The sequence below is a fragment of the Carcharhinus amblyrhynchos genome, unplaced genomic scaffold, assembly GCF_965287045.1.
Source record: "Carcharhinus amblyrhynchos unplaced genomic scaffold, sCarAmb.v2.hapA chromosome_169, whole genome shotgun sequence".
In the NCBI taxonomy this organism is placed as follows: domain Eukaryota; kingdom Metazoa; phylum Chordata; class Chondrichthyes; order Carcharhiniformes; family Carcharhinidae; genus Carcharhinus; species Carcharhinus amblyrhynchos.
The window spans coordinates 40,805-63,982 of NW_027649909.1; the positions used below are offsets into that span (position 1 = coordinate 40,805).

Genomic DNA, 23,178 nt, shown 5'->3' on the forward strand with positions numbered 1-23,178 from the left:
TGTAACCCCCATGACTTGCCTGGGTTTGCAAAACCTCACTTACTGTACTGTCTGGAGACAATACACATCTCTTTAAACTGTGATCAGTGCTCCTTCCACTCACATTATCAGCCACTTCAGGTCTTGAACAGCAGGTTAGGTGTAAGGATTCGCATTTTAATCAGTAATCTCTAAACTGTCTGTGCTTTATATGCTCTGTCTGAGGCCAGAACTCTCCATTCACCTGACGAAGGGGGTAACCCCGAAAGCTAGTGAGTATATTATCAAATAAATAGGTTGGACTAAAACCTGGTGTTGTCAGACTTTTTACTGCTCCTCCAACCACAGGCTATTTGTCACCTGTGTTTGCTGTTGTTACGATCACTAGTGAGTTTCCAATTGGAGGAGCAGCTTTCTTCAGCCTTAAACCTAAAAACATGGCACCACAGCAACGGTGAGTCTGGGGAGGGAGGGAGTTTCAGGGTGGGAGGAAAAGTCAGTGGCTTGCAGGGACAGGGAAAGTATCTGACGAGCTGGGGGGATGTGGCTGCCAGTCAGGGGTCAGAGTGACCCCTGTTCTCACTCTGAAAGACTGAAAATTTCCCAAAGAGTTTTAAAAATGGGAGAAGCGTAAAGCAAGTACTATCACTAGAGAAAACTATTAGATCTATTGAAAGACGAGCACCTCAGAGCCAATGGCTTGCATCCCAGGTTCTTAAAAGAAGCGCATTGGTTCTGATCTTTCAACATTGCTTAGATTCTGGAATTAGACTGGAAAAGTTTGGATACAGTTCAATTGGTCTGAAGAAATAGTCGTAGGATCATACAGAACAGAAGAGACCCTTTGGCCCATCGAGTCTGCATCAATACATTAGAAACACCTGAACTCCCACCTAATCCCATCGTCAGCACTTGGCCCAGAGCTCTGAATATTCTGATGTGCCAAGTGCTCATCCAGATACTTTTTAAAGGATATGAGGCATCCCGCCTCTACCACCCTCCCAGACAGCACATTCCAGACCCTCACCACCCTCTGGGTGAAAAAGTTTTCCTCATCCTCCCCAAACCTCCTGCCCCTCACCTTGAACCTATGCCCCCTCATGACTGACCCTTCAACTAAGGGGAACAGCTGCTCCTTATTCACTCTATCCACGTCCCTCATAATCTTGTTCACCTCAATCAAGTCGCCCCTCAGTCTTTTCTGCTCCAGTAAAAACAATCCAATCCTACCCAACCTCTCTTCATAACTTCAATGTTCCATCCCAGGCAGCATCCTGGTGAATCTTCTCTGCACCCTCTCCAGTGCAATCACATCCACCCTATAATGTGGCGACCAGGACTACACACAGTACTCCCAAAGTTCTGTACAATTCCAACATGACTTCCCTGCTTTTATAATCTATGTCTCGACTGATAAAGGCAAGTGTCCCATATGACTTTTTCACCACCCTAACATGCTTTCTACTTTCAGAGATTTGTGGACAAACACACCAAGATCCCTTTGTTCCACAGAACTTTCTAGTGTCCTACCATTCATTGAATACTTTCTTGTCAAAATTACTCCTTCCAAAACAAGCACTACCACTACAGAAAAACTGATGAGAAAACTATTGGACCTAATGAAATACAAGCGTCTCAGAGCCAATGGCTTGCATCCCAGATTCTTAAAAGAAGTGCATTGGTTATAACTTTCAACATTCCTTAGATTTTGGAATTGGAATGGAAAAGTTTGGATATAAAGTTTGGATATAAATTTGGTCTAAAGAAGTAGATGTAAGATCATAAAGTCCAGAAGAGACCCTTTGGCCCATCGAGTCCGCATCAATACATTAGAAACATGTGATCTCCCACCTAATCCCATCTGGAATGGTTGTAAAAACTGTCAGTCTCACATTTCAGGGTTAAATTCCATCTGCCACCTATCTGCCCATTTGACCATTCCATCTTATCTTCTTGTAACCCAAGACACTCCGCCTCACTGTTAACCACCCGGCCGATCTTGTGTCATCCACAAACTTACTAATCCTACCCCCGACATAGTCATCAATGTCATTTATATAAAGAATAGGGCACCCAACACAGATCCCTGTGGTACGCCACTGGACACTGGCTTCCAGTCTCTAAAGCAGCCTCTGTTATCACCCTTTGTCTCCTACAACTGAACCGTTTTGAATTCACTTCATTGAATTACCCTGTATCCCGTGTGAATTTACCTTTACAAGTCTCCCACGTGAGACCTTGTCATAGGCTTTGCTGAAATCCATACAAACGATATTGACTGCACTCCCCACGTCTACACACTTGGTCATCTCCTCAAAAAATTCTATCAAATTTGTTAGGCATAACTTCCCACTGACGAAACCATGCTGACTATCCCTGATCAAGTGGGTGGCAAACTGGTTAGTACTGCTGCCTCAAGCACCAGGGACCTGGGTTCAATTCCATCCTCGGGTCAATATCTTTGTGAAATTTGGATCCTCTTGGGGAGAGTGATCACTGTATGGTGGAGTTTCTGGTGCAGATGGAGGAGGAGAAAGTGGGTTCCCAGACACGCGTACTTTGTTTGAATAGAGGGGAGTACGGTAGGATGAGAGAAGAATTGGCGAATGTGGACTGGGGGAGCGCGTTGGAGGGAGAGTCTGCTGAGGAGCAGTGGAGGATCTTTAAGGATATCTTTCTTGGTGCTCAGCGGAAATTTATTCCGATGGTCAAAAAGGACCGTAGGAGGAGAGGTAATAAGCCGTGGATAACGAAGGAGGTGAAGGAAAATGTTAAATTAAAAGCGGAGGAATTTAGAGTAGCTAAGAGTAGTGGGTGAGAAGAGGATTGGGAGAGGTTTAAATGTCAACAAAGATTGACAAAGAAGTTGATAAAGAAGGGTAGGAGAAACTATGAAGCTGAGCTAGCGCTTAATATAAAAAAGGATAGCAAGAGTTTTTATAAATATATAAAAAGGAAGAGGCTGGCTAGGGTGAACGTTGGTCCTTTAGAGGATGAGAAAGGGGACCTAGTGGTAGGGGATGGGGATATGGCTAAGGTATTGAATAACTTTTTTGTTTCTGTCTTCACGGAGGAGGACGTGAATAATTTGCCGGGTGTTAGTGATGGAAAGGTGGTAGGACTGGAGGGTCTTAATGACATTACTGTTACTAGAGAGGCGGTGCCCGGCAGACTGGAGGGGCTGATTGTGGACAAGTCCCCAGGACCGGATGGAATGCATCCGAGGGTTCTGAAAGAAATGGCGGAGGTGATAGTGGATGCCTTGGTGGTTATTTTCCAAACGTCGCTGGATTCCAGGGAAGTGCCGGAGGATTGGAAAACGGCTAATGTTACGCCATTGTTTAAGAAGGGTGCCAGGCAAAAGGCGGGGAATTATAGGCCGGTTAGTTTAACGTCTGTGGTAGGTAAAATGTTAGAATCCGTCATTAAGGAGGAAATTGCGAGGCATCTTGAAGGGAATTGCTTGATAGAGCAGACGCAGCACGGTTTCATTAAAGGGAAGTCGTGTCTGACAAATTTATTGGAGTTCTATGAGGATGTGTCTAGGGCGGTGGATAGAGGAGAGCCGGTGGATGTGGTCTTTCTGGATTTTCAGAAGGTGTTTGACAAAGTACCTCACAAGAGGTTATTGCAGAAGGTCGAGGGACATGGAGTTGGGGGTAGGGTGTTAGCGTGGATAGAGGATTGGTTGTCAAATAGGAGGCAGAGAGTGGGGGTCAACGGGTGCTATTCGGATTGGCGGGTGGTGACTAGTGGAGTGCCCCAGGGGTCGGTGCTGGGGCCTCAGCTTTTTACCATTTATATAGATGATCTGGAGGAGGGAACCGAGTGTAGGGTGTCGAAATTTGCTGATGACACCAAGACTGGGGGAACGGCAAATTGTGCGGAGGGTGTGGAGAGTCTACAGAAGGATCTAGATAGGCTGGGCGAATGGGCCAGGAAATGGCAAATGGAATTTAATGTTGGCAAGTGTGAGGTGGTCCACTTTGGTAAGAATAATGGTAGGAAGGACTATTACTTACGGGGCGAAAAACTACAGCAGGCGACGGTGCAGAGGGACCTCAGGGTCCTTGTGCATGAGTCGCAAAAACCCAGCTTGCAGGTGCAGCAAGTGATCAGGAAGGCGAATGGGATGCTGGCCTTCATAGCGAGGGGGATTGAATATAAAAGTAGGGAGGTCTTGCTGCAGCTATATAGGGCATTGGTGAGGCCGCAGCTGGAGTACTGTGTGCAGTTTTGGGCGCCGCACCTGCGCAAAGATATTTTGGCCTTGGAGGGAGTGCAGAGGAGGTTTACTAGGCTGATACCGGAGTTGAGGGGGTTGAGCTATGAGGAGAGGCTGATTAAACTAGGCTTGTACTCGTTAGAGTTTAGAAGAATGAGGGGAGATCTCATTGAGACGTATAAGATGATGAATGGGATGGATAGGATAGGGGTGGAGAGACTCTTCCCGCTCAAAAAAGACAATAGGACTAGGGGGCACAGCCTCAAGATAAAGGGGGGGCGGTTTAGAACGGAGTTGAGGAGGAACTTCTTCACTCAAAGGGTGGTGAATCTCTGGAATTCTCTGCCCGTTGAAGTGGTGGAGGCTACCTCGCTAAATATTTTTAAGACGCGGGTTGATGGGTTTTTGATAAGAGAGGGGATTAAGGGTTATGGGGAGAGGGCGGGAATGTGGAACTGAGCCACGACAGATCAGCCATGATCTTATTGAATGGCGGGGCAGGCTCAAAGGGCTAGATGGCCTACTCCTGCTCCTATTTCTTATGTATTCTTCCTTTGTCTGCGTGGGTTTCCTCTGGGATCTCTGATTTCTTCCCACAGTAGAAAGATGTGTGGGTTGGGTTGATTGGCTATGGTGTGTCTTTATTGCTCTTAGAATTATTTACAAATATACAGTAAAGTATGTAAGCAGTTAGGAGCTATGTCCGTGCCGGCTGGCACATTTCTAACACTGGACTGACCCTGGGTAAGGGTCATGTGCTCTCTTAGATCACTGTGTGGGTGATGGAGTACTCAGTACATTAACCCTGTGTGTCAGAATTTCATCCCATAGCCCCTCCAATTCTTTATGGAAATATAGAAATATAGCAGATATCAGCAGGAGGAGGCCATTTAGCCCTTTGAGGCTGTTCCACCATTCATTACAATCACGGCTGATTGTCTGGCTCAATAGCCTAATCATGCTTTCTCCCCATAACCTTTCAACCCATTCGCCCCAAGTGCAATTCCAGCTGTCTCTTGAATACATTTACGATTATAATTTACCTTCTGTCTGATTCTGCTACCTCCTCAAGGTCAGGAAGGTGAGGGTGACACAGTGGTTAGCACTGCTGCCTCACAGGCCCAGGGGCCCAGGTTCAATGCTGGCTTTGACTAAATGTGGAATTTGCACATTCTCCCCGTGTCTGCATGGGTTTCCTCCGGGTGCTCCGGTTTCCTCCCACTTTGTGAAAGACGGGCTGGTTAGGGTGCATTATCCGGGCTAAATTCTCCCTCAGCGTAACCCAAACAGGCACCGCACTGCGGCGACCGAGGGATTCCCACAGTAACTTCATTGCAGTGTTAATGTAAACGTACTGTGACACGAATAAATAAACTTTTAAACTTTATAAGGAAATTGGCATGAGGATTGTCAGATTAGCCATGACGTGTGGAATGGTGGAGCAGCGCTTGACACTGTCCGCGCCTTCAGCCGGTTACCATAGTGAGCGCGAGCCCACACTGAGCACGCGCGGTCACCTGGTCCTCCACGTTCCCGGCATTCCCCGGAGGCCTGGCCCGCCTTCCTTTCCCGGCATTCCCCGGAGGCCTGGTCCTCCACGATCCCGGCATTCCCTGGCAGGTGATGGCGGCCGCCGCTGAGATCCAGTTCGCCCAGCGGCTCGCTTCCAACGAGAAGCGCTTTCGGGACCGGGCTATCCGCAAACTCCGCCGCTACCTCAGTGCTCGCTCGCAGCGGCTCTCAGGTACAGGCAGCGTGGATACCCCGGACCCAACATCCCGAGGCAGACTGCGAGAGGGTGCAGGGATCCACACGTGGGCTGGGGGTGGGTGAGGGGGTGTGAGGAGGGAGAGAAAATTGGGGGTTTGAGGGATGGGGGGGTGAACAAAATATAGGCACAGGCCCTTCGGCCCACCAAGTTTGTACTGGCACAGATGCCTGTCTACTATTTTCTTGCCTCGACATGGTTCATAGCCCTCTATTTCCTGCCTATTCATATATCTGTCTGGATGCCTCTTGTTATAGAATCTGCTTCCACCACCTCCTCCGGCAGTGCGTTCCAGGCACTCACCACCCTCTGCATGAAAAACTTGCCCCTTACATCTCTTAAACTTTCCCCCTCTCACTTTCAATCTATGTCTCTGAGTAATTGATCCTTCAACCCTGGGTAAAAGCCTCTGACTGTCCACTCTATCCAAGCCTGTCATAATTTTGTATCAGGTCCCCCTCATCCTCTGATGCTGCAATGAAAACAATCCAAATTGTTCAACCTTTCTTCATAGTAATATCCTCCAAACCAGGCAACATCCTGGTAAATCTCTCCTGCGTCTTTTCCAATGCATCAACAGCCTTCCGGTAGTGTGGCGACCAGAATTGTACACGATACTCGGAATGTGGCTTAATCAAAGTCTTATACAGCTGCACCATGATTTTCCAATTCCTATAGCCGACGTCTGAACCAATGAAGGCCAGCATGCCATAGGGCTTCTTAACCAGTTTGCCCACCTGAGTTGCCACCTTCAGGGGAATTGTGGATCTGTATGCCTAATCCTTCTCTGTGCTGATATTTCTAAGGGCTCTACCATTTACTTATACTTTCCTTATGCCGTACAACCTTCCAAATCGCATCACCTCACATTTGCCTGGGTTAAATTTCATCTGCCATCTTTTGGCCTAGGTCTCCAGCCAGTTTATATCCTGCTATATCCTCTGACAATCCTCCTCACTATCTGCTACTCTCTCAATTTTTTTGTATTATCTGAAAATTTACTGATCAGACTACCTACACTTGGCTCCAAATCATTTAAATATGTTACAAACAGAGGCCTCAGCACTGATCCTTGTGGGACTCCACTGGTCTCAGATCTCCAGTTAGAAAAGTACCCTCCCACTGCTCCTCTGTGCTTTCTATGCCCAGGCCAGTTTTGTATCCATTTTACCGGCTTACCTTGGATTCCACATAACAGGGAGAGACAGAGAGAAGGGAGGGGGAGAAGGGCGTCTCTCCTTAACTAAACTAGTTTTACCCTCATTTCAATCCACACTCAAGTTTCTATGTTTTTTTTAAGGTGGTTTCAGCCAGGATGAGTTACTGAAAATATGGAAGGGCATCTTTTACTGCATGTGGATGCAGGATAAACTCCTCCTACAGGTAAAGTTATCCCAGCAGCAAATTCCAGAACTATAGGCCAGTGGGGATGCAGAAAGTGTTTTTGGTTTCTGACACAACCTCGGGCTAAAGGGACAGAGATGAGGAGAAATTTCTTCAGCTAGAGAGTGGTGAATCTGTGGAACTCTTTGCTGCAGAAGGCTGTGGAGGCCAGGTCATTGAGTGTCTTTAAGACAGAGATAAATAGGTTTTTGATTAATAAGGGGATCAGGGGTTATGGGGATGAGAAAAATATCAGTTATGGTTGAATGGCGGAACAGACTTGATGGGCCGAGTGGCCTAATTCTGCTCCTATGTCTTATGGTTGTCAGCTCCCCTGTGAGGTACTGTGTACAATTTTGGTCCTCTTAAGAAAGAATATAATTGTGTTCCCTCGATTGATTTCTGGGATAAAGGAGCTGTCTTGAGGAATGGGCAAGCAGAATGAGCTTACACTCGAGTTTAGAAGCAAGTAAGGCACAATCTCCTTGAAACAACAGATTTTGAAAGGATTTGACAGGGTGAATGTGGAGTTGAAGTTTCCCCTTGTGGCAGAATCAAAAGAGCGACACTTCAAAAAAGACTGAGAACCTTTTTCTGAGAGTTGAGAAAGAAAAGTACTGCACAGGAACAGACCCTTTGGCCCTCCAAGTCTGTGCCGATCACAATGCCCTAATTAAACTAAAAAAAGCCTGCTCTCACTAATTCATATCCCTCTATTTCCCCCCTACTGATGTACCAATCCAGATGCCTCTTAAACATTGCTAATGTGCCTGCTTCCACCACCACCTCTGGCAGTGTGTTCCTGGCACCCATTGCTCTCTGCATGAAAAACTTTCCCTGCACATTTCCCTTAAGCTTCCTGTCTCACCTTGAACATATGCCCCGTTGTAATTGACACTTCCACCCTGGGAAAAAGCCTCTGACTATCCACCCTGTCTATGCCTTATAATGTTGTAGACCTCTATCAGGTCTCCCCTCAGCCTCTGTCTTTCCAGTGAAAACAATCCTAGTTTATTCAACCTCTCCTCATAGCCAACACCCTCAAGACCAGGAAACATCCTGGTGAACCTTCCTTGCGCTCTCTCCAAAGTTTCCACATCCCTCTGATAGTGTGGTGACCAGAATGATACGTAATATTCCAAATGCAGCCTAACCAAGGTTTTGTATTGCTGCAACCTGATTTGCTAACTGTTGTACTCTGTGTCCTGGCTGATGAAGGCAAACATGCCATATGCCTTCTTAATCACCTTGGCCACATGTGTTGCCACTTCTAGGGAACTGTGGACCTGCACGCCCAGATCCCTCTGTATGTTAATGTTCCTAAGGGTCCTGCTATTTACAGTATAATTCACACCTAAATTTGATCCTCCAAAATGCATCAGCTTGCATTTGTCTGGAATTTTCTGCCCCCAGTGAAACAATGGAGGCTGGACCATTGAATTATTCAAGACTGGAGAGCGTTTTGATGAATAGAGTAGAAGAGGATTATCAGGATTGGATTGGAAATTAGAGTTGAGGCCACAATCAGACTAGCTGTGATCTTGTTAAATGATGTAACGGCTGACTTCTCCTAATTCTTGTGTTCTTGGAAACTGGGAGGAAAGCCTGGACCTCATGGATCAATTCCACCAAACAGCAAGGGAGAGATGGAGTCCAAAATGAGCCTTTGAGCTCAGAACACACTTTTTCCCGTATTGTGCTTGATGGTTTCTGTTGGAGCTTGCTGGCTATCCTAGCATTGAGCCAGGGATTAAATTAAGGATTCACTGCTTGAAACATAGCTTGCTATTTGCCACACTGTCTGTCAACAAATGGGGCATTCCAGATCATAAGAGAAAGAAAATGTGTTTTTAGGAGTGCGTAAAGCTGTTGGGTCTGAGAAACCATATACTACAGAGAGTGGATTGTGACAGGGCTGTGGTTAGTAATGGCGTTGGTATGTATCTGCACACTCTTTAGCTTGACAACAACACAAGTTGATCATCAGTTCAGTGCGTTTTCAGCTCTTTAACTGCTGCTGTTTCTTACAGGAAGAATTGGCAAGCTCAATTTCCCAACTCATACACACGTTCAAAAATCTGGATGCCAGTAAGTTGCTATTGTTTGATCTCCCAATATCATATTCCAAAGACACAAGTTATTAATTGTGTAGTGGGAGTGCAGGTCATGGGGTAAGAGTATCGATAGATTGCCATGGAAGAATGCTGGGGCAGACTGTCTGAATGGTGCCAAGACAAGGTGAGGGAAACACAAGGTGAGGTTGAGAGATCTGGAGAGGCCCTCCACAACTTAGAATGACAAGGGTGGCAATAGCAAGAGGATGGCAGCACTTGGAAGGTTCTTGAAAGAAAAAGAAAAAGGAGGCTTATGTTCGGATGAGGCTTGAGGGCTCAGGTAGTGCATTAGAAAGCTTTAGATTGGCTAGGAGGGAGTTGAAGAGTGAGTTAAGAAGGGCTAAAAGAGGACATGAGAAGACTTTGGCTGTTAGGATTAAGGAGAATCCTAAGGCGTTCTATAGGTCTGTCAAGAACAGAAGGTTGGTTAGGGCAAGATTAGGGCCAGTTACAGACAGTAGAGGGAAGTTGTGTGTGGAACCGGAAGAGATTGGAGAGGCATTGAACCAATATTTCTCTTCGGTGTTCACGCAGGGGGACATGAATATGGCTGAGGAGGACACTGGGTTGCAGGGGTGTAAAATAGACAGTATTGCAGTTGATAAGGGGGATGTGCTGGATATTCTAGAGGGTTTGAAAATAGATAAGTCCCCTGGTCCGGATGGGATTTACCCTAGGATTCTCTGGGAGGCAAGAGAGGTGATTGCAGAGCCTCTGGCTCTGATCTTCAGGTCGTCGTTGGTCTCTGGTATAGTACTGGAAGATTGGAGGATAGCGAATGTTGTCCCATTGTTTAAGAAGGGGAACAGAGACTTCCCCGGGAATTATAGACCGGTGAGTCTTACTTCTGTTGTGGGCAAGGTTTTAGAAAAATTATTAGGGATAGGATTTATAGTTATTTGGAGAGTAATGAATTGATTGGAGATAGTCAGCATGGTTTTGTAGCGGGTAGGTCGTGCCTTACTAACCTTATTGAGTTTTTTGAGAAAGTGACCAAAGAGGTGGTTGGGGGTAAGGCAGTTGACGTGGTGTATATGGATTTTAGTAAGGCGTTTGATAAGGTTCACCATGGTAGGCTTCTGCAGAAAATGCAGATGTATGGGATTGGGGGTGATCTAGGGAATTGGATCAGGAATTGGTTAGCAGATAGGAGACAGAGGGTGGTGGTTTATGGTAAATATTCGTCATGGAGTTCGGTTACGAGTGGTGTGCCTCAGGGATCTGTTTTGGGGCCACTGCTGTTTGTAATTACGGTGTCTTGGCGTTTATTGGTAGGGGGATTGAATTTAGGAGTCGCAGCGTCATGTTGCAACTGTACACAACTCTGGTGCGGCCGCACTTGGAGTACTGTGTGCAGTTCTGGTCCCCACATTACAGGAAGGATGTGGAGGCTTTGGAGAGGGTGCAGAGGAGGTTTACCAGGATGTTGCCTGGTATGGAGGGGAGGTCCTATGAGGAGAGACTGAGGGATTTGGGGTTGTTTTCGCTAGAAAGAAGGCGGCTAAGAGGGGATCTTATTGAAACATATAAGATGATTAGAGGTTTAGGTAGGGTGGATAGTGATAGCCTTTTTCCTCGGATGGAGAAAGCTAGCACGAGGGGGCATGGCTTTAAATTAAGGGGGGGTGGTTATAGGACGGATGTCAAGGGTAGGTTCTTTACCCAGAGGGTGGTGAGGGATTGGAATGTCCTGCCTGCTGCAGTTGTAAATGCGCCTAGTTTGGGGGCGTTTAAGAGATCTGTGGATAGGTTTATGGACGAAAAGGGATTGGTTTAGATTAGTGGGTCATTGTTTTTTAACTGGTCGGCGCAACATCGTGGGCCGAAGGGCCTGTTCTGCGCTGTAATGTTCTATGTTCTCTCTTGAGTCACATACCATCCTGACCTGGAGTTGTACTGTGATCCTGGAGGGAAAACTATAAACCAAAATAGCCACATTTACTGAATGACCCCTAAATGAAGAAATTACCAACAAAATTTCACTTTTTGTAGCTTTAACTTGAACAGGAATCAAAACCTAAGCAAATACACATGAATTAACAGGCAACTAATGGTCAGTAAGGATTATGAATTATCCGTGGAATAGTAAATACAACAAAGATACAACAGGAATCCCGCTGTACTCATTACTGCATTAATAATCAATTTAATGTAATCGGTTCAAAACTTTCTCATGTGCACTTTGCTAGAAGAAGCAATAGGCCGTTCAGACCCTTGAGCCTTTTGATCATTGCTGATCATCAAATTCAATATCCCGATCGCGCGCCCCCCCCCCCCCCGGCAACCGAACAGCTATATCTAATTTCTTCTTGAAATCAAACAATGTTCTGGCTGTGGTAGTGAATTCCACACGTTCACCTACCCCTGGGTGAAGAAGTTTCTCTTCATCTCAGTTCTAAAATGTTTACCCCTTATCCTCAAACTATGACCCCCTAATCCTGGACTCCCTCCACCATTGAGAACATTTTTTCTGAATCTACCCTGTCTCACCCTGCTAGAATTTTATAAGTTTCTATGAGATTCCCTCTTACTCTCCTGAACCCCAGTGACTTAGTCTCTCCTCATATACAGACCTGCCACCCCAGGAATCAGCCTGGTAAACCTTCGCTGTATTCCCTCTATAGCAAGGACATCCTTCCACAAATAAGGACACAATACTCCAGGTGTGGCTTCACCAAGACGCTACAATTGCAGCAAAACATCCCTATCCCAATACTCAAATCCTCTCGCTTTGAAGACCAACATACCATTTGCCTTCTTTATTGCCTGCTGTACCTGCGCGCTTACTTTCAGCGACTGATGCACGAGGACTCCAAGGTCTCGCTGAGTATCCACGTCTCTGAATTTATACCCATTCAAGTAATAATTTATCTTATTATTGCTACCAAAGTGGATAACCTTCACTTGATGTACGTTTGTACAGGGAGAACTGAGCTCTGCAAATAAAGGGACACGTTCAGGCCTTGTGTCTTATTTTAAATTCTCCGGAAATGTGGAGAGCTGACAATTTCCCATTGCCTTCTTCATGACATTGCCTTGGCCGATCAGAATTGACTTTCATCCAATCTCTCTTCTCCTGTAGTATAAATTGTTGTGATCATTTGAAATTTGGCATTCTTGTGTTTGTCCTCTTGAGTGCCGACAGGAAACCGTGGATAGCGTGTCTCCTTTCAGCAATGTTCAAGTCCTGTAGACCTAGCAAACTGCTTCTCTGCCCTCTTACCTTTTAACCAATGTTAGTCTTTTATCCGTGCCCTTTGAACCCTGCTGTCACAGTCTGGTTATCATTACCCACATCACGACTCTGCCTTGTCCTTTCCCCTCGAGTGAACCCTGTCCCCACTATTTGGTTGAAAGTTGCCTCTATAACTTACATGAAGCAATAGTAACAGTGATAATTGGAAGTGACCTATGGCTTTTGTGATCTTGAACTGGAGGAAGTGAAGCTTTCTTAGCAGAACTGAATGGGTGTAGATAGGAAGATGCATGTGGTGTGGAAGGTGGCTGGGGAGGAACTTGATGTTAGTCAGGCAGTGTGTGCATGATAATATTCTGAGGATGAACCTGAGTGCAGGAGGGAGGAGGCCTAAAGTTTGTTTATTAATGTCACAAGTAGGCTTACATTAACACTGCAATAACAGCACCTGTTCGGGTACATAGAATTTACCACCGTCAATGCATCTAACCAGCCTGTCTTTTGGACTGTGGGAAGAAACTGGAGCACCTGGAGGAAACCCACACAGACATGGGAAGAACGTGCAGGCTCCACCCAGACAGTGACCAAAGCTGGGAATTGAACCCAAGTCCCTGCCGCTTGAGGGAGCAGTGCTAACCCACTGTGCCACCGTGAAAGGACAGAGTCAGAATAGTGGAGCGTGCCGTCCTTTCAGTATCTGGGCGGGGGGCGAGGTTGATTAACACGGGTGTACTGAGCAGGCTTGTTTCTTCCCCTGCTTCAGAGTTCCTGTTTATGGAGACGTTCTTTCAGACGATGAATCGTGAGTGGAATGGGATTGATCGCCTTCGCCTGGATAAATTCTACATGGTGAGATTTGGTTTCCTTTCCCTAATGCTCAGACTCATTGTACTAACAGCAAGGACATCAGCTACACGCAGTGGGAAAGGGAGCCCTGAGAAATGTAATGCTGTTCTTCAGATAATAACTCGACTGAAGGTTCCAGCCGCACTCTAACCTGATAGGATGGTGTGAAACTGCTGAACACAGCTGATGTTTGGTCAGATTGTCTCGACTGCTAATGATTCCCTGCTGGTATTTACAGGAAAGTGGTGGGGAAATACCTGGTAAAACTCCCCCTGAAACAGACACCACTCCTTCTAGGTCTGAAGGTTAGCTCCTGAGATCAGAGTAATGTGTTGCTCCTGAGTTTTCTCTCTATCTCACAGGATGGGAGCAGACTACCACGCTGTCACAGCTGCTTCTCGCTCACTGCACCCAGTCTCCCGCTGTGCCCTCGCTGTCCCCACCTGGTCTCCCGCTGTGCCCTCGCTGTCCCCGCCCGGTCTCCCGCTGTGCCCTCGCTGTCCCCGCCCGGTCTCCCGCTGTGCCCTCGCTGTCCCCGCCCGGTCTCCCGCTGGTGCTGTCTTGGGGGCCCCTGCTGCTGGCACACCTGGCACTTCCTGACAAAGTTGCCACCAATTGACCTTCCTTTGGTGAATATTGATTTAGTGTCCAGTGATGGGTTACAATCCAGGATTAAACCCAGGAATTTCCTGGTGGTTATGGTTCAGCTTCCTGTGTGATTTGGAGCTGAGCCATTGGAAAGCAGTGTTTAATGTGAGGGAGCGTGAGCTGAATGAAGAATTGTGACTTACTGAATGTTGTGCCCTTCCCCCACAGCTGATCCGCTTGGTGCTGAGGCAGTTTCTGGAGGTGTTGAAGAGCATGAGCTGGGATGATAGGTGAGAGGGATTTAAACATTCTCCAGGCAGTGTTTTTGTACAGAAACGGAAAATGCAAACTCCTGACATCGACTGTTCAGGCACCATGAGCAGTTTAGAATGTGCACCCACTGGGTCGTGTTGCGAGGCACCACCGCTGTGGTAAATGGGATAAACTGCAAACAAATCTAGCAGCTGGAGACTGGACATCCCTGAGGCAGTGTGAGCCATCAGCAGCAGCACAATCTGTAACCTCAGCAAGGCACTCCAGCTGACCTCTTCCATCACTTCACTGATGATCAAGAATAGACCGATGGGGGTGGTAATTGGCCATGTTGGCCACTGCAAGAGTGTGGGGGAGTGTCCTTGGCCCAACCATCTTCAGATGCTTCATCAATGACCTTCCGTCCATCATAAGGTCAGACGTGGGGATGTTCGCTGATGGTTGCACAATGTTCAGCACCATTCGCAACTCCAAATTCTGAAGCAGCCCATGTTCAAATGCAGCAAGGTCTGGACAGTATCCAGGCTTGGGCTGACAAATGACAAGTAACATTCGCACCACACAAGTGCCAGGCAGTGACCATCACCAGCAAGAGAGAATCTAGCCATCGTCCCTTGACGTTCAATGGCAGTACCATCACCGAACCCACCCACCCACACACACACAACCACCCCCATCTTGAAGGGCGGGCACCAGACACCTGAGAACACCATCACCTGGAGATTCCCCTCCAAGTCACTCACCATCCTGATTTGGAAATATATCGCCATTCCTTCACTATCACTGGGTCAAACCCCCGGAATTCCCTCCCTGACAGCACTGTGGGTGTACCTACACTTCATGGACTGCAATGATTCAAGAAGAATGCTTGGGATTGGATTGGTTAAACATGGTAAGAACACACTGCTGGAATGCAGCAACAACATTCCAGTCCCTTGGAAGCAGCTGCTGTATCCAGGTTCACCTGGGATTTGGTCAGTGTCTGGAATCTGCAGCTGTATCTCAGTAGTCAGTGCGACGGTGCGCTGCAGTTCTGTAGAGGAGCTCAGTGTTTGCACCCTGCCCCTCATCACCCCCTTCCGAAGGGCAATTTGGGATGGGCAGTAAATTCTGGCCTAGACAGTGACACCCATGAATGAATTTTAAGATGCTTGTGTTTCTTGCTGTGAACTGTTGTGTTTTTTGTTGCAGTGTGGTCAGTCGTTTTCTAAGCTGTGTGACAAAGGAGGTGCTGAATCCAATCAACAATACAGCAAACAGCGGAATCCGCTTTCATTTTATCGACATCTACCTGCAAGAATTGGCAAAAGTTGGTGCGCAGCAGGTAAGAGAATGCACTTCCTGGAGGGTTGGAGTCTCTTGATGAGCTGCCATGCTGTCATAATCACTAGTTCTAAGCATCAGCAATGTCTGTTGTGATGTCAGTGAGACTGTTGTACAACAGTACAGTGCCTTTCCTGAACTCACATCCACAACTGAACTGCCACTACTTGAAAGCTTAAATCTAATCAGCTGAAGTTGCCTAAGGTTCCAGCCAGCCTCTTTATTCTGCTTCCACTTCCAGTGGAAATGATTAATATAAGCTGTATTGAAATTGTCTTATGACGTGTGCACAATGACATGTGTAATCTTTGTGTTGTAACAGCGTTTACCTTTACTTTTCCTTTACTCAGTTATCTGCGGAACAGAACCTGAAGTTTATTGATCCTTTCTGTCGAATTGCTGCCAAAACTAAAGAGTAGGTATTTGTCTGTGTCTGTGTTATTCAACCTTTGCAATTCCTCAAACTCGCCTCTTGGGCAGAGTGAAACCCTGATCTCCCCTCCCACGCCCCAAACCTCTCTTGCACCTGCACTCCCCTGCAGGGCAGGGCTGTACCCTGAGCTCCACTCCAATGTACAGTGGTACCTCTGAACTTCCTTCTGGGGCAGGGTGCAAACACTCAGCTCCCCTACAGGACAACAGCGCACTGTTGCGCTGACTACTGAGAGACAGCAGCAGATTCCAGACACTGACCAAATCCCAGGTGAGCCTGGATACAGTATCTGCTTCCAAGGGACTGGAATGTTATTGCTGCATTCCAGCAGTTGGGATCTAGTGTGTTATTACCATGTTTAACCAATCCAATCCTAAGTGTTAACTGTGTTTTACTGATCCAATCCCAGTATGTTACCAATAACATAACATCTCATATGTTATTGTTTTAATTCTTTTCCCTGGCTGTGCTTTGTTGCAGTCGAATTTTGTTTCAAGCTGTCTCGCAGGGAATCTTTGAAATGATTGCAGACCAGGCACCTTTTGCTATTGAGGATTTAATGAATGAGCTGCAGTATGATGAGCATGAGGGCAGGGTGTGTGAAGAGCTTGATTCAAGCAGCAAGGAGGAAGAAGATCAGACTGCAACGAAAGCATCACCAGAGATAAATGGTGAGGAATCATTCTCATGCAATATGCCTGTGGTTGCGATAGAATGCAATGAGCCAAGGTTATCAATGTGAGGCTTGATGGGGTTAAACACTGAGACAGCTGCTTCATAAATGACCTTCCCTCCATCATTAGGTCAGAAGTGGGGAAGTTCGCTGATGATTAAACAATATTTAACACCATTCGTGACTCTTCAGATACCGAACCAGTCCATGTTCAAAGATCTGGACAATATCAGGCTTGGGCTGACAAGTGGCAAGTAACATTCACGCCACACAAATGCCAGGCAATGACAGTTGCCAATAAGAGACACTCTAATCACTGCCCTTTGACAATCTATGGTGTAACCATCACTGAATCCCCCACTGTCAACATCCTTGGGGTTACCATTGACCACAAACTCAACTGGACTCACTACATAAACACGGTGGGTACAAGAGCAGGTCAAAGGCTAGGAATATTGCAGGAGTAACCTGACTCCCCAAAACCTATCCACCATCTACGAGGCACAAGCCAGGATTGTGATGGAATATTCCCCACTTGCCTGGATGGTGCAGCTCCAACAACACTCAAGAAGCTCGACACCTTCCAGGACAAAGCAGCCCGCTTGATTGGCACCACATCTAAAAACATTCAATCCCTCCACCACCGATGCTCAGTAGCAGCAGTGTGTACCATCTACAAGATGCACTGCAACAATTCACCAAAGATCCTTAGACAGCACCTTCCAAACCCCATGACCACTTCCATCCAGAAGGACAAGGGCAGCAGATACATGGGAACACTGCCACCTGCAAGTTCCCCTCCAAACCACTCACCATCCTGACTTGGAAATATATCGCCATTCCTTCACAGTTGCTGGGTCAAAACCCTGGAGTTCCCTCCCTAACGGCATTGTGGGTCAACTCACAGCACATGGACTGCAGCGATTCAAGAAGGCAGCTCACCACCACCTTCTCAAGGAGCAACTAGGGGTGGGCAATAAATGCTGGCCAGCCAGTGACACCCATGTCCCAAGAATGAATAAAAATAGATACAAAGTGCTGGGAAACTGTCATTTGTCTGGTGGCATCAGTGGAAAGAGAAACAGTTGATGTTTCGAGCCCTTTGGACTCCTCTTCTCCAGGGACCAGCTCCACAGGAACACTGTCAATGTGTGTGTGTGTGTGTGTGAGAGATAGGGACCTGAAAGATCTGCCACATCTTGTTGTGAGGGCCATTCTTCATGTTTGAGCCTGAACGTTATTACCGACAACTGGAGATATCCTGAGCTGTGATGATTATTTCCTGTGGGGCTCGATGCAGGGACAGGCATTCACGTCCCTTGAAACAGTCTTTAATCTCAGCTCTGAGATGTTGGGGAGCTGGTGCTGTCTTTAATACTCAGAGCAGGTTGATTCCAGAAGCCTCCAGGTTAACAGGTTAAACCACAGCTGGTGGCTGAAGAATTTTAAATTCCTCAATGTTGAGATAATGACGGGATTGCTCACATGTTCACAGGGTCCACGTCTGAGAAAGGTGATGAGCTGCTGGTGCCAGATCGAGAAGGGGAGAGGCCAAATCATTCAGGATGTGATGACGACGTTGGACCTGTCCTCCAGGTACTGCTTTATTTAAATATTAATAATAACTTACTGATTTTTTTAACAAGCAGTGGCCTCTTGAATGGAATTGTTAAACAGCTCAACAATGAGGTCAGTTCCTTTTATGTCCCTGTTAAGATCTGTGAAAGCAGCACTCTCCCATCAGTAGACTTGGGTGCTATGGTGTGTAGCTGGAATCCATTGGGTTTGCTACTGGCCCAGCAACCCATGTTACAGTCCAATTGATATGAAATTAAAGGTGCTCATTGGTGAACTGGTACCAGATAAATCTGTCCTCCTGTCAGTGAAACCCAACTGAGTGAAGGACTTGGTCGCTGTTTTCTGACTAATTCTCACTCTAATCCTAGATTCAAGTCTCATTGAGAAATATATCACCCTTCCTCACAGTCACTGGGTCCAAATCCTGGAATTCCGTCCCTAACAGCGCTGCAGGGACTGCAACAATTCAGGAACGCAGCTCAGCACTACCTTAAGGGCAATTAGCAGTGGCTAATAAATGCCGATCTAACCAATGATCACCACATCCTGAAAATGTTTTTTTTTTAATATTAGAGTTAGAGAAATAGGGAATTGCAACAAGAGTTGCAGGAATTGCTGAGGGTTTAATATTTTACAGCTATGCAAATCACCGGGGCTGGGTAAGATAATTTCTAAAGATCAGGATCAACAGTGTACTCAGTGGAATCTTTAATGAAGGTTTTCTGATGAGTTGCAGATTCTAATCATAAGCGTACACGGGACTATTATTATGTGCAGGTTTAGAGGTTGGCACACTCCCTCGATCAGATTGCATTAGCAGTGGCTAACAGGCTTGTGTGAGTTGTAACGTATGAGTGGGAGTAGGCCACTCAGCCCATTGGGTAAGTTCATAGCTGATCAGATTATAATCTCAGCCCCACATTACCCCCTCTTTCCAGTAATTTACCCCCACCCCCTGAGATCCCCCACTTATCAAGAATACTATCTGCCTCTGCCTTTAAAGATATTCGAAGATTCTGCTATCACCTGCTTTTAACCGGGGCTCCCTCTGCAATGGTCAGTGCCACTCCCACTCCCAGTAGGTGCTTGCATAGAAACTCCATGTTTTTGGACTGAGTTCCTGACCTCCCACTCTTGAGGCCAGTATAGTTTTCATAACAAAAGCAGGGGAATGCTTGAGAAAATAGCATGGGGTGTTAAGGATCCAATTTCACCTTCCACTTCCCTTATTCCCAAAGTGACCTGTGTTTAGTAGCTCTTTCAGTGAGCGGGATGTAATGTGCAATTGTCTTTGTTTTTGGAGAGTGATCCTTACAAGTAATAAGACCGTAAGACATAGGAGCAGAATTAGGCCACTCGGCCCATCGAGTTTGCTCCACCTTTCAATCATGGCTGATATTTTTCTCATCCCCCATTCTCCTGCCTTTTCCCCATAATGCCGATCCCCTTATTAATCAAAAACCTATCTATCTCTATCTGAAAGACAGTCAGTGACCTGGCCCTCCACAGCCTTGGCAAAGAGTTTCACAGATTCACCACTCTCTGGCTGAAGAAATTCCTCCTCACCTCTGTTTTAAAGGACCATCCCTTTAGCCTGAGGTTATGCCCTCTGGTTCTAGTTTTTCCTAGTAATGGAAATATTCTCTCCATGTCCATCTATCCAGGCCTTGCAGTATCCTGGAAGTTTCAATAAAATTCCTCCCCTTATCCTTCTAAATTCCAACAAGTACAGATCCAGAGTCCCCAACCGTTCCCCATACAACAAACTCTTCATTCTAGGGATCATTCTTGTGAACCTCCTCTGGACTCTTTCCAAGGCCAGCACATCTTTCCTTAGATATGGGACCCAAAACTTCTCACAATACTCCAAATGGGGTCTGACCAGAGCCTTATACAGCCTCAGAAGTACATCCCTGCTCTTGTATTCTAGTCCTCTCGACATGAATGCTAACACTGCATTTGCCTTCCCAACTGCCGACTGAACCTGCACGTTAACCTCAAGAGAATCTTGAATAAGGGCTTCCAAGTCCCTTTGTTCTTCTGATTTCCTAAGCATTTCCCCATTTAGAAAATGGTCTGTGTCTCCATTCCTCCTTCCAAAGTGCATAACCTCACACTTTTCCCCATTATATTCCATCTGCCACTCCTTTGCTCACTCTCCTAACTGTCCAAGTCCTTCTGCAGCCCCCCTGCTTCCCCAATAACCTGTCCCTCTACATATCTTTGTATCAACTGTAAACTAAGCAACAATTTCTCCTCCAAATCCTTAATGTATATTGTGAAACTTTGGGGTCCCAGCACTGACCCCTGAGACATACCGCTAGTCACTGGCTGCCACCTCTTTATCCCCACTCTTCTGCTTTTTGGAACTGCAGCCTCTGCTGTTATATTGGAATTGATCAGATATTGATAAAAACAGCTTTTATTGCCTTGGGGCTCATGCAAATTGGAAGATGAAGTATCCTAAAGTTCTGCTGTTTTTTTCATTGATGCACAGTTCAACTATGCAGCCCTGGCTGATCGATTGTTCCAGCTGTCCAGCAGGGGAAGCACTCCTGCCCAGAACAGGAAGCGTCTGTATAAGCTGGTGAAAAAGTAAGTGCATCTCTGCATTTCGGTATCAGATTCTGTCTAAACACACTTCCCAACTTTCTCATTAATCCCACCCATGGCTCGCAGCCTGGAACTGTAACATTATAGAGTTAGTGTGTGTGGTTACATTTCCTCGTCTTGCTATAATCACTCTCCTTTTCTTTCCCATTAGATTCCGGGATTTAGCTGAAGGTGAGGATGGAGATCTTCAGCCAGCCTGAGACTGAAGCAGCCTTTGGCTCCATATATTATGCAGCATATTCAAGGGAATGATGAATCTCAGCAGTATATTGCCCTGAGTGGCCAATGTTCACAATTCCAGCAGAGGTGTTTTCATGGGTTCAGGGTGACCTGAGCTTTTTGATGTGGCATCGAAAAGCTGGATAAATAGAAGAATGTGATGCACCAGTTTAGCACTGAGTGAATTGTTAATCCATTCCTCTCCATACACCACAAATTTAGATGGTGGGAAATGGAACTGTCCATTCCTCCACTAAAGGGTATTTTCCCCTTGTAAAGGGGGCTTAACCCCGTGCTGTACCTGTCCTGGGAGTGTTTGATGGGGACAGTGTAGAGGGAGCTTTACTCTGTATCTAACCCCGTGCTGTACCTGTCCTGGGAGTGTTTGATGGGGGACAGTGTAGAGGGAGCTTTACTCGGTATCTAACCCTGTGCTGTACCTGTCCTGGGAGTGTTTGACCAAAAGGAGAAATGAACAGTCCTTGCTATGCATCCTGTTGGAAAATGAGTTATGGGAATGACCTGACGTGGGATTATCATGTCATCCTGAAACGTCCTCAGTAAGGTGGGTGATGAGTTACCACTTGATTACTGAAGCCAGCTGTCAGAGTTAACAGAAATGTTCTTTAGCAGGATACTGGTTAACCAGAGTAGGCAATGTGTACTAGTCCTAGAGAGAGGACAGGATCAGGCCAGGTCCTGCTGCCCTTTACATTGTGAGTTAGAGTGTGGTTAAGTGTTTTGTGGTTCCAGTATTTACTGAATCTTCCACTGGCAGTTATTCCACCCAGCGTGTCTACGCTGACTCTTCAGTCGACCACTCCGATTTGACACTTTTCCCATAGCTCTTGCAAATGTTTAACTTTACAATTATTATTCAATTCCTATTTTTGGAAATTATTGTTAAATGTGCTTCCACCTGTCTTTCAGGCAGTGCATTGGAGATCATCATAATTTGGTTTAGTGATAACATAACATAATAGGAGCAGGAGTAGGCCATCTAGCCCTTCGAGCCTGCCCCGCCATTCAATAAGATCATGGCTGATCTGTCGTGGCTCAGTTCCACATTCCCGCCCTCTCCCCATAACCCTTAATCCCCTCTCTTATCAAAAACCCATCAACCCGCGTCTTAAAAATATTTAGCGAGGCAGCCTCCACCACTTCAACGGGCAGAGAATTCCAGAGATTCACCACCCTTTGAGTGAAGAAGTTCCTCCTCAACTCCGTTCTAAACTGCCCCCCCTTTATCTTGAGGCTGTGCCCCCTAGTCCTACTGTCCTTTCTGAGCGGGAAGAGTCTCTCCACCGCTATCCTATCCATCCCATTCATCATCTTGTACGTCTCAATGAGATCTCCCCTCATTCTTCTAAACTCTAACGAGTACAAGCCTAGTTTATTCAGCCTCTCCTCATAGCTCAACCCCCTCAACTCCGGTATCAGCCTCGTAAACCTCCTGTGCACTCCCTCCAAGGCCAAAATATCCTTGCGTAAGTATGGCGCCCAAAACTGCACACAGTACTCCAGCTGCGGCCTCACCCTATACAGCTGCAGCAAGACCTCCCTACTTTTATATTCAATCCCCCTCGCTATGAAGGCCAGCATCCCATTCGCCTTCCTGACCACCTGCTGCACCTGCAAGCTGGGTTTTTGCGACTCATGCACAAGGACCCCGAGGTCCCTCTGCACCGTCGCCTGCTGCAGTTTTTCGCCACGTAAGTAATAGTCCTTCCTACCATTATTCCTACCAAAGTGGACCACCTCGCACTTGCCAACATTAAATTCCATTTGCCATTTCCTGGCCCATTCGCCCAGCCTATCTAGATCCTTCTGTAGACTCTCCACACCCTCCGCACAATTTGCCTTTCCTCCAATCTTGGTGTCATCAGCAAATTTCGACATCCTACACTCGGTTCCCTCCTCCAGATCATCTATATAAATGGTAAATAGCTGAGGCCCCAGCACCGACC

The 23,178-nt window shown here is 46.5% G+C and overlaps 1 protein-coding gene across 2 annotated transcripts in view; it reads left to right on the forward strand.

Moving 5' to 3' along the window:
* The first annotated feature begins 5,790 nt into the window (after window positions 1-5,790).
* Window positions 5,791-23,178, forward strand: part of rrp1 (ribosomal RNA processing 1) — a 36,524-nt gene continuing 19,136 nt past the window's right edge. The window contains exons 1-11 of one of the 2 annotated variants that reach the window (XM_080183162.1): window positions 5,791-5,948; window positions 7,273-7,355; window positions 9,386-9,443; window positions 13,429-13,514; window positions 14,328-14,389; window positions 15,564-15,696; window positions 16,046-16,110; window positions 16,609-16,799; window positions 18,297-18,397; window positions 20,877-20,974; window positions 21,144-21,163. In XM_080183162.1, coding sequence (XP_080039288.1) covers window positions 5,828-5,948; window positions 7,273-7,355; window positions 9,386-9,443; window positions 13,429-13,514; window positions 14,328-14,389; window positions 15,564-15,696; window positions 16,046-16,110; window positions 16,609-16,799; window positions 18,297-18,397; window positions 20,877-20,974; window positions 21,144-21,163 — 1,018 coding nt within the window. In that variant the 5' untranslated portion in view covers window positions 5,791-5,827. Of the gene's footprint in view, window positions 5,949-7,270; window positions 7,356-9,385; window positions 9,444-13,428; window positions 13,515-14,327; window positions 14,390-15,563; window positions 15,697-16,045; window positions 16,111-16,608; window positions 16,800-18,296; window positions 18,398-20,876; window positions 20,975-21,143; window positions 21,164-23,178 lie in introns of those variants that run through there. The other variant, XM_080183163.1, reaches the window with a different exon arrangement.